The sequence below is a fragment of the Mirounga angustirostris genome, unplaced genomic scaffold, assembly GCF_029215605.1.
Source record: "Mirounga angustirostris isolate CCGP_5_RB_7025 unplaced genomic scaffold, mMirAng1.0.hap1 SCAF_5, whole genome shotgun sequence".
NCBI classification, from domain to species: Eukaryota; Metazoa; Chordata; class Mammalia; order Carnivora; family Phocidae; genus Mirounga; species Mirounga angustirostris.
In genome coordinates, this window is record NW_026991713.1 from 98278125 (window position 1) to 98290129 (window position 12005).

Below are 12005 nucleotides of genomic sequence, written 5' to 3' on the forward strand. Positions count from 1 at the left end.
CATGTCCAAAGGAAATAAAAACACTAACTTGAGAAGATATCTGCATCCCCATATTCAGTGCAGCACTATTTACAATCATCAAGATATGGAAGCAATCTAAGTGTCCATCAGGAGATGAAGGGTTAAAGATGTCATAAATACACACACACACACACACACACAATGCAATTAAAAAAGAAGGAAATCTTGCCATTTGCAACAACATGGATGGACCCTGAAGGCATTATGCTAAGCAAAGTATTCAGACAGAGAAAGACAAATACCATAGATCTCACTTATAAATGGAATAAAAAAAAAAAAACAAAAGCAAACAAAAACCCCAGCAAACTCATAGATACAGAGAACAGATGGCCAGAGGCAGGGGTAAAGGGGATCAAAAGGAACAAACTTCTAGTTATAAAATAAATAAGTCTCAGGATGTAACATACAGCATGGCGACTACAGGTAATTTGAAAGTTGCTAATAAAAGAGTAGATCATAAAAGTTCTCATCACAAGGGGCGCCTGGGTGGTCCAGTCGGTTAAGCGTCGGACTGTTGATTTCAGCTCAGGTCATGTTGGGCTCTGTGCTCAGCAGGGAGGCTGCTTGTCTCTCTCCCTCTGTTCCTCCTCCTGCTCATGTTCTCTCTCTCTTTCTCAAATAAATAAATAAAATCTTAAAAAAATAAAAAGTTCTCATCACAAAAAAAAAAAATCTGTAACTATGTGTGGTGATGTTAACCAGACTTACTTATTGTGGAGATCACTTCACAATATATACATATGTCAAATCATTACATTATACACCTGAAACTAATATAATGTATGTCCATTACACCTGAATTCAAAAAATCATAAATTGCTGCCACTTATATACTCATGTCATAAATCTTAACTGGGACTTCAACATAACCCAAGTACTGTTTTCTTCTAATTAGCTGTTCTCTCCTATGACAATTTCAAACATTCTCTATTCTATTCAAATTCCTCCCTTACTATGCTCTTTCTTCCAATAAATGACTTCACCTTCTCATTCAAAGAGAAGATATGGCAGCAGACAAAAACCACCTCAAGTTCCCACCAGAAAATCCACAACTCTCCTCCTTTCTTATCTCCTCTGCTCCAGGACTCACTTCCTTTCACTTTCTCAGGAGCCTGCCCAACTGACTCTCTCCTTTATCCTCAGTCTCACTCTTTACCAGCACCTTCTCACCAGCACTTACACAATGTCAAGATCTTCCACCTTAAAAGAAAAACGATTCTCAACTCCACGTGCCCCTTCAGCTTCTTGCCCCATCCCTCTTCTTACCAAACCACTTAAAAATGCCACCTGCTCTTACTGTCCCCACTGCCTCAGTTCCTGCTCACTCTTTGTTCACCTGTGCTCTAGATTCTGCCCCAACACTTGCACCCAAACCATTCTTAATCAGATCAAAAATGACCTCCATCCATATTGGTAGATCCAAGGTGACTTTCCAGTTCTCACCTCACTCGGCTTCTCATTGGCATTCATAAGCAACTACTCCCCCCTTGCGACACTATCTTCCCTTGGCTTCCATGACCTTATACTCTCCTGGTTTCCCTTCTACCTCACCATGTCCACTCCTTCTCAGTCTTTGTTTGTTTGGGTTTTTGCAGGTGCCTCCTTGTCTACCAGAGCACTAATCATTGGTATTCCTCTGAGCCCTGTCCAAAGTTCTCTCAATCTACGCTTCCTCACTAGGCAATCTTATTCCCAAACATTGCTTCAATTAACCGGTTTTATTTTTTTTTTTTAAGATTTTATTTATTTATTTGGGGGAGAGAGAGAAAAAGAGAGAGAGCATGAGCCAGGGGGAGGGGCAGATGGAGAAGCAGGCTCCCCACTGAGCAGGAACCCTAGGATCATGACCCAAGCCGAAGGCAGATGCCCAACTGACTGAGCCACCCAGGCACCCCTAATTAACTGGTTTTGTATCTTCAAACCAGACCTCACTTCTGAGCTCCAGGATCATAAACCCCATTCACCATTGTTACTTGGATGATTGACAGACACCTGAAATGCAACCTGAGTCCAAAACTGGATCATCCTCTTCCTTCTCTGTAAATACTATTTTTCTATCTTTGCTGTGCTTTAGGATTACCTAGGGATAGTTAAAAATATCGATGCCCAAGTTCTATCCCCAGAGATTCTACTTTCATTGGTCAGGGTGCAGGATTTTTCAAAGTTCCTAGTGCTTCTAGTGGGCAGCTAAGGCTAAGAACCACTGCCCGAAAGCCTTGTCCTTCTCAAGTGTTTCTCCCCTTATTCACCAGCACTACCATCTACCTTGTGGTGTACACCACAGGGCTGGACATCTCTGAGTCTTCTCCCACCACTGACTCCAGCCCCAACCCTGGCCCTTCCAAACAAGCATGGATTCAGACGATTCTGTGAATGCCAGATGCAGGTAGGCAGAGAGTGCATACGCTCATTCTCCCTCATCCATGCAGTATAAAAATGCTGAGGCTTGAATGTGCTGCCAGCCAGTTCCATGACTATGAGAAACAGCTTACACAAAAAGAAGGAGCTGAAAGAATCACAGAGAAACCAAGCTGAAACTCTGATGAACCTTGGCACCAATGTGGCTAAGTTTCCTTATTGCTGGATTTTTCAGATTATAGGGGCCTATAAACTCCCTTTATATTTAACCAGTTTACACTGAATTTTCAGATGCTAGCAATTAAATGCTCTGAACTGATAGACAGATGCCCTCTCTACCCCCATTATATGCTCCTACAGCACAGCTCCCTACTTTGCAACACCAGGCACAAGTGGAATATTTTCCTCAATAGATTAGAAACTAGATAGGGGCTAGGACTGTGTCTGTTTTATTTGCTACTGTATCCCCACCATCTAATACAATATACAGCACACTGTAGGTACTTAATAAATCATTTGTTCAATAAAAGAATGCAGTGGGTCAAAAAGCTGGAGTCCCTGGCAAAGAACTCTGCGGTCCTTACCAATGTGACCCAAAGCAGGCTCATGACAGCAGAAAACAAATGCTAAAGACAGCCCCAGACACTGCAATTCCTTTGAGTCCCTGATAATAAAGACATTTCAGGCTATAGAATGACCCCAAATCAGAATGGTCAATCCCTAGGTACAATCTGGATGACAATGTGGTTTCTGGAAGTATAAAAAGCCTAAATACTAGATTTCCTTGGCAAATATTTATCCCTGTCATCTTCAGCCTTTACATTACCCCTGTAAGAGTAGCATACGACCATACTAGGCATGAGGTTTGAGAAAAAAAGATGGTCTTTCAACCTGTAGGTGATACGGGTAGGACGCTTTTGACAGAAATAATACTCTACCTTTTATGAGGTTTACTATATAATCCTATTATGTCCCAAGCAACTTTCAGCATTTGAGAACAAGTATCCATCTCTGAAGCCCCTTACCAGAGTTCCCTGCAAACAGAAAGCACTCAACCAAAATGTCAGAATACAACACACACATCACACACATCAATCTAATTCTGGATATGGAGAATTAGAGAAACCCCTTTTATTTCTGGATATGTCAGTGAGAAACCCTTCTCACTTAACTCATGTTTCAAAGGGGCCAAGAAACTCTGGGAACCACTTCCCAAGTCAACTTGTCACCTACCTTATTTCTCAGATATCTAGAAGGGCTTTTAATATCAGCATTCAGATGTGAAACATGAATGAGCTTTTCAACTCCAGCTTCCTTGGACACTTGAGCAATTGCACGGGGAATCTTCACAAAAATATCCTCAAAATCAAAGTTTCTGGAAGAAGGAAGAAAAAAAGGGGGGGGGATCAGTTAAGAACACCTGTTTAAGGATTCCAAAGCTTTCTGTGATAAGCTAGTTTTCATACTATTGCTGGAATTCTTAATAGTTAAAACTTTTAAATGGCAACAATTTAACCCAAAGTCAAAATTAATATATATATGTGTATTTTATATATATAAGTTTTACTGCTCATCATCATTACTGTACATAATTTAAACCTTACCATAAGTCATAAATCAGCACACATAATATTCTCTGTGCTCCAGGAATCCCAAGGCTGAGACCCTTTGAGAACATCTGGCTGCAGTGGCTGGGAAGGGGGGAAGTGTTGGGAGCTGAAAAGGGACCCACTTCTTATCCCTGGGCCTTTGTTTCCCCCAGGGGGGAAAAAAAACTAAAAAAATCAGTCACCAGTTTAATCCAATAACATTAACATTACACAATAACATTAATGCTTACACTGTACAAGGCGCTGTTATTAGTCACTACAGGAGATTTAAAGTTGAATGAGACTCTCCAAGTCACCAAAGAACTTAGAAATATGTGATGAGGCAGACTTAGATTATCAAACTTTAATAAATGTTAAGAAAATGGTATGAACAAAATGTGCAACTATAAGATTAAAACACTATCTGTTGATAAACAACCTACACAAAGGCTAACAAGAACTGTTCAAACCAGTACTCATGTCATCTTTGATTAACAATGTGAACACTGTTTACGCAAGAAAAACCAATGTTCAGCTTGATGAACAGTAGGATGGGCAAAATCGTCCTGCCTAACCCATCCCAGCTGGACGAATCTAAAACAGGATCAGCCATTATGAACCAAACGGTCATTCCGTCAAGCTGATGACACCAACCACACTGACATAATCCCTACCGGCTTTTTATGGGTAGCGCATCACATTGCTCACTTATACCAGACTTACTGCCAACTGAATCTCCTGAAAGGGGGTTTTTGGGTATGTAAACAGGTGTCCAATGCTTAATGATGGACTAACTAAAAATGTGACAACTACAATTCCTGACATTAGAAGGTACCCAGTGAATGTCTACTGAACCTTAAGATAGCATATGCAAAGAAAAAACAAGAGCCAAAGACTTACTTGGTTTCCCATTCTCGCCCAACAAGATTAATGACCACATTGCTGTGCTTCACTGCTCTTCGGATAGAATCTTTGTTCCTCCCGTCCCATTCCTATAAGAACAACAGCCAGTCAGATGCAAACATAAGGGCAAGTTTCAAAACAGGCCATCTGTTGTAGTCATAATATGGTACCATTTCATACAGGCTCCATTTATTACAAGAGAAATGGTCATGAGGTCTCAAATTCCCTCCTGATTCTCTGACTCTCCTGGAGACAAAAAGATCACAGTCTATTTTATTCAGGCAATGAAATGATAGAATTAGAAAAGACAATATTCATTTTTAGTGGGGCACATCCATTTCTGGCCACCCAACTGCCCCTTGCAACTTGTAAGGGAATCTGGCTACCAAATCTCCCTTCCTGAAATAGAGCCAAAGAGTCAAGGATCATTTGGGAGGAAAACTGACTTGCCCTTTTTGCAGCAACCAGCTACAGATTGAAGGTAGGAGGAGTATCTCTTAAAGGCTACCATTAAATTGGGAGCATTCATGACTATTTTCTTATCTCTCCTTAATGCTTTCCTCTTTATAATCCTAGATGTAGTCATTTCTTCTAGTCACTTCAGATCTAGTCACTTCAGACATTGAAAACAACACACAGGGAGGAGTGACCTGCCTAAAAGTGCAGGGTGAGCCAATGGCAGATTTCAGTGTAGAACTACATGTCTGAGTGATTCAAGCCTACAGTCAGGTTGACGATTCTTTTCCAAAACGGAGACCAGGGATTAAATTACCTCAAAGATACAGCATTTTCTATGTTAAAATGAAATTGGATTTTTTAAACATTTCGAAGGAAAATAATAAGTAGTAAGAAGTTCTTAGGGTCAAATGCTAAGGGGTATGTATGAGTGAAAGGAGAGTGAGTGAGAAAGGAACAATGGGGCAGGGGGAGTGACTGGGCGGGGCCCACTAACATACCTGTGCAATTTAGAAAGGGCTCCAGAAACCAGACTCAAGAGCAAAAGATGAAGCCCTCAAGAGGAGGAACTAGTTATAACTGATGCAGGAGAGGGGGTACAAGAGACATATAGAGTGACAGCTGGGGAGTCAGACAACTCCATTTGCCTTTTGTGAATGGTGTACAAAGTTATCTCTCCAACCTCTATGTAAAATTTGAAAATACAACCTATCTCAGGGGTTTGCTATGAAGATAAAGTAAAAGAGACATACAATCTGCAGCACAATGAGTGACACAGCTAATAAAAAAAAACAGTTCTTGGGGCACCTGGGTGGCTCAGTCGGTTAAGCGGCTGCCTTCGGCTCAGGTGACCGAAGGTCACTTTAAAAAAAAAAAAAAGCAGTTCTACACATAAAAAGCTAAAAAGACTTTTTTTTTTTTTAAGATGGCAAGAGTGGGAAAAAAAGAATCCAAGAAGTGGATTCCAAAACTCAGAGTGGCTTGGGGTACATCTGCAGGAATGGCACAAGAGAAAAGCCTGGAGAGAAAGAATTAAAAGGAAACCAAATTCCCAGGGATAAGGCCCAGGGGGTACAATCAAGTTTGCAAACCAAGTGGTTGTTCAGACAGTAGTTTCCACCACAGACTAAAGCAGGGAAATCAGTACCTCACACTTAGTATGGTTCACCCTTGTCAAAAATAAACAACAATATAGTGAAGTCTTTCCGTTTTATCTTTCTCATACTTCCCCTTTTGTAAACATTATTATATTCAAAGTAATATACTTGGGGCGCCTGGGTGGCTCAGTTGGTTAAGCGTCCGACTCTTGATTTAGGCTCAGGTCATGATCTCAAGGTCGTGGGATCAAGCCCCACGTTAGGCTCCATGCTGGGCACAGAGCCTGCTTAAGATTCTCTCTCCCTCTGCCCCTCCCCGCCTTCACGCTCGCTCTCTCTCTCTCAAAAAAAAAAACGTTATATGTTTAGTCTCTGTATTCTCTATTAACACTGAGAGCTCCCTGTGGTCTTGTTCATCAAAACATGCTCAGAGTTTAGCTCAACGTCAGGCATTCTATAAATACCTGTGGAAAGAATGGAATATGTATCATATATCTCAATTCCAATGACTCCACATCTGCAAGCCAAAGTTTTCACCGATCATTCGTGAAATACTTTAATTTTGAGGATTGACAAAGTGACCAATAATCTCAAGTCACAAAGAAACAGGAAAAAAGCTAAGCTCCTCTAACTGTAAGACCAAGAAGATATTTGAGAATAAGATTTTAGAGAAGATGGCATCAGGGAAATCCAAATCAAAACCTCAATGAGATACCACCTCACACCAGTCAGAATGGCTAAAATTAACAAGTCAGGAAACGACAGATGTTAGCGGGGATGCGGAGAAAGAGGAACCCTCCTACACTGTTGGTGGGAATGCAAGCTGGTGCAGCCACTCTGGAAAACAGTATGGTGGTTCCTCAAAAAGTGGAAAATAGAGCTACCATATGATCCAGCAATTGCAGTACTGGGTATTTACCCCAAAGATACAAAAGTAGGGATCCGAAAGGGTACGTGCACCCAATGTTTATAGCAGCAATGTCCACATTAGCCAAACTGTGGAAGAAGCCAAGATGTCCATCAACAGATGAATGGATAAAGAAGATGTGGTATATATATACAATGGAGTATTATGCAGCCATCAAAAGGAATGAGATCTTGCCATTTGCAACGACGTGGATGGAACTGGAGGGTATTATGTTGAGCAAAATAAGTCAAACAGAGAAAGACATGTATCATATGATCTCACTGATATGAGGAATTCTTAATCTCAGGAAACAAACTGAGGGTTGCTGGAGTGGGAGGTGGGGTGGGAGGGATGGGGTGACTGGGTGATAGACACTAGGGGAGGGTATGTGCTCTGGTAAGCGCTGTGAATTGTGCAAGACTGTTGAATCTCAGATCTGTACCTCTGAAACAAATAATGCAATATATGTTAAGAAAAAAAAAAAAAGAAAAAGAAGAAGAAGAAGGTAGCAGGAGGGGAAGAATGAAGCGTAGACGAACCATGAGAGACGATGGACTCTGAAAAACAAACTGAGGGTTCTAGAGGGGAGGGGGGTAGGAGGATGGGTTAGCCTGGTGGTGGTTATTGAGGAGGGCACATTCTGCATGGAGCACTGGGTGTTATGCACAAACAATGAATCATGGAACACTACATCTAAAACTAATGATGTAATGTAGGGGATTAACATAATAATAAAAAAAAAGATTTTAGAGAAGAAAAACACTTTAGAAACAAGAAATTTCCAACATATTCTTAGCTTGTGAACATTCAGTAAGGAATAAATGAAAATGTTATTAAAAATAAGTAAAAATTTGGGCGCCTGGGTGGCTCAGTTGGTTAAGTGACTGCCTTCGGCTCAGGTCATGATCCTGGGATCCTGGGATCAGGTCCCACATCGGGCTCCTCCTGCTCTGCGGGGAGCCTGCTTCTCCCTCTCTCTCTGCCTGACACTCCCCCTGCTTGTGCTCTCTCTCTCTCTCTCAAATAAATAAATAAAATCTTTAAAAAAATAAGTAAAAATTTAAAAGAGATCACAAATAATCTGCATGAATATATCAGAGATCTTCAGAATGTTTACCAAATTATTTTTTGTTTTTATTTATTTTCTTAAAGATTTTATTTATTTGACAGAGAGAGACACAGTGAGAGAGGGAACACAAGCAGGGGGAGTGGGAGAGGGAGAAGCAGGCTTCCCGCTGAGCAGGGAGCCTGATGCGGGGCTCGATACCAGGACCCTGGGATCATGACCCAAGCCAAAGGCAGACGCTTAACGACTGAGCCACCCAGGCGCCCCCCAAATTATTTTTTAAAAGGGGAAGTATGTACATGGAAGAGCTCAACTTCATACAGAATGATAAAAGCAGGACAATTTAGCCAGAACAGGAGACTGAGCATCAAGGCCCAGAGTGTTTCTCAATAGGATAACTGCAGGCACTGGGGACAATGTAACTCCCTGTGGAAACGGACTGCTCTGGGAGCTGTATGATATTTAGCATCCCTGGTCCCTAGCTAATAAACCAGTATGGTCTCCAATCATTGTGGCAACCAAAAAGGCCCACACGTTTTTAATCACCCCCTTGAAGGGTCCCCCCCTACCCTGGTTCCCTACTGCCTCACCCCATTGGCAACTCTTGGCCAAAGGAAAAACCTGCAGATTATAGAATAGCAATAGGGAAGCACAACGAGCACTGTTCTAAATTCAGTCTGTGCCAAGGAAACCAAGTTATAAAACACCCTATTTGTGATTTTCACCATCTACAGAAGAACTGTCCAACAGAAATATAACATGAGGCACACAGGCAATTCTAAATTTTCCACCAGTCACATTTAAAAGAGTAAAAAGAAACAGGTGAAATTCATTTTAATAATATATTTTATTTAACCGAATATATCCAAAATATTATTTCAATATGTAATAAGTGTAAAAAATTATTAATGATATATATCACTTTCTTTGTACTAAGTGTTTGAAATCTGGTGTGTATTTTGTATGTACAGCATCTCTTAATTAAGATTAGCCACATTTCAAATGTTCCATGACCACACGTGGCTGGTGGCTACCATACTAGATGGCACGGGCCTACAGCAGGGGTCAGCAAACCATATCCCAAAGGCAAATCTAGCCTGTAGTCTAACTTTGTAAATAAAGTCTTTTTTTTAACATTTTTTAAAGGATTTTTTTATTTATTCATTTAAGACACAGAGATACAGAGAGAGAGAGAGAGAGAGCATGAGCAGGGGGAGAGGCAGAGGGAGAGGGAGAAGCAGGCTCTCCGCTGAGCCAGGAGCCCGATGTGGGGCTCGATCCCAGGACCCTCGGATCATGACCTGAACCAAAGGCAGACGCCCAACCATCTGAGCCACCCAGGCGCCCCTGTAAATAAAGTTTTATTAGAACACAGCCACTTCCATTCATTTATACATTATCTATAGCTGCTTTCAGCCTAGAAGGGCAGAAATGAGTAATCATGAAAAGACCCTGTGACCCACAAAAGCTAAAATATTTACTATCTGGCCCTTTACAGAAAATGTGTGTCAACTGCTGGGCAAGAGTTTAAAAGAAGGGGATGAATGAAGGATGCCCTTGGTTCACTCTGGGATGAAACTATTGCTTTATTACACTGTCTCTCTCTCCTAAAAATGTCCTCAGTAATTTACATCTGTCAACTCCAATAATCAGTCACACAGGCTCTTACCAGAAAGATAATCTGGCCCAGGTCACCCATGGGACGAAGGTGCATGGTGTCATATGGATCACACCGATAGGGTACGATCACCTGTGACCCCATACGTCCTAAAAAAGAATGGATTGAAACAAGGATCAACATTAACATAATATGGATATTTACTTTATAGGACAATGAATGATTTGGTAAATATTTAACTTCTAGTATGATAAATGAATGGATACCATGTTTAACAAAAAGCATATTTTGCTGTGCGAGAGATGCCGTAACTTTTCAGAGACCACATTCCTGTTTCTACAACCTATACAGAAAGCATGATAATGCTTCCTAATGAACAGCAGATCAGAATTACATAAACCCAAGATAAGAGTAATCTGTAACACTGTTAAATTGAAAGAAACATGGTTCATGGCTTCTCATTAGGCAACCCTAATAAATGGCACTGGGGCATACGGAACTTAAAGAACTACTTACCAAGATGGTTGACAACATATCGGCCCAGGAATCCTGTTGCTCCAAACACAGTGGCCACAATCCCACTGACTGAGGAACGCCCACCTTTGCCATGAGGTATGAGTGCATGATGAAGCTGGCGCTGGGGTGGGCCATGAAACACAGCTGTGGCTCTTGCAGTAATAGAAGAACCTTAAACAAAACCCCAGAGTATACAAAAATGGTAAATGTTAATATATATCTTTTCCTAGAAACTGGTAACATTATTTTGTTATCAGTACTTTCATATACTTAAGATGAATTTTTAAATCAAAAGTTGTAATTTAAGTGCCAACAGCAATAATAAACTACCGCAACAAAGAATCCATGTGTCATAAGGAAATATTAAAAATTAGAAAATACAGTTGATCTTTCAATAACACTGGTTTGAACTGCATGGATCCACTTTTATGCAGATTTTTTCAATAAATACAGCACAATACTATATTTTCTCTTCATTATGATTTTCTTTAATAACATTTTTTCTCTCACTTTACTGTAAGAACACAGTATATAATACATACAGGTAAACATACAGAATATGTTAATCAACTATTTATGTTACCAGTAAGGCTTCTGGTCAATAGTAGGCTATCAACAGTTAAGTTTTAGGGGAACCAAAAATTACACATGAATTTTTGACTGCAGGGATGGGGGGGGGTCAGTGCCCCTAACTACTGTATTGTTCAAGAGTCAACTATAAACTTCCTGCCCTATGGGATACAATATACCTAGGAAGATAAATCACATTTAAAAAATTAAAGTTACATATTAAGAGAATATAAACCTCCACAATAAAAGGAAATGAGAGAATGCACAGGAAGAAAGCAATATAAGAGGAAGGATTCTTGAATAAAATGGATTTTGGGGGGGCGCTTCTTCCAGTTTTACTGAGAAATAATCAACATATATCACTGTGTAAGTTTAAGGTGTACAGCACGATGGTTTGATTTACATATATTATAAAATGATTACAACAGGTTCAGCTTATGTCCATCATCTCATAGAGATATAATAAAAAAGAAAAAAGAAAAAAAACAATTTTCTCCTAGTGATGAGAACTCTTAGCATTAACTACCCTAATGTTTTATCATTATCATTCGGCAGCATTAGCTATAATCACCATGTTGTACATTACATCTCGAATACTTATTTATAACTGTAGGTTTGTACTTTTGACCACCTTCCTCCAATCCCCCTTCTGCAACCCTCTGCCTCTAGGAACCACAAGTCTGAGCTCTTTTTCTCTGAGTTTGGGTCTCTTTTTAATCCCACATATGAGGGAGATCATACAAAGTTGAGATCATATGTATTCGTCTTTCTCTGACTTATTTCACTTAGCGTAATGCCTTCAGGGTCCATCCATGTTGCAGCAAATGGTCGGATTTCCTAGTTTTCTTTATGGGCAGATAATATTCCATCTTATATAAATACCACAACTTCTTTATCTGTTCAA

The 12005-nt window shown here is 40.3% G+C and overlaps 1 protein-coding gene across 2 annotated transcripts in view; it reads right to left on the reverse strand.

Moving 5' to 3' along the window:
* Nucleotides 1–12005, reverse strand: part of NDUFA9 (NADH:ubiquinone oxidoreductase subunit A9) — a 35450-nt gene that overhangs the window by 17643 nt on the left and 5802 nt on the right. For both annotated transcript variants that reach the window (XR_010411619.1, XM_045874021.3), the window contains exons 2-5: nucleotides 10532–10702; nucleotides 10067–10164; nucleotides 4869–4960; nucleotides 3613–3754 (exon numbers count right to left, since the gene is read on the reverse strand). Coding sequence is in view for 1 of the 2 variants with exons in the window: in XM_045874021.3 (XP_045729977.2) it covers nucleotides 3613–3754; nucleotides 4869–4960; nucleotides 10067–10164; nucleotides 10532–10702 (503 nt within the window). In the remaining variant the exon portion in view is untranslated. The remainder of the gene's footprint in view (nucleotides 1–3612; nucleotides 3755–4868; nucleotides 4961–10066; nucleotides 10165–10531; nucleotides 10703–12005) is intronic.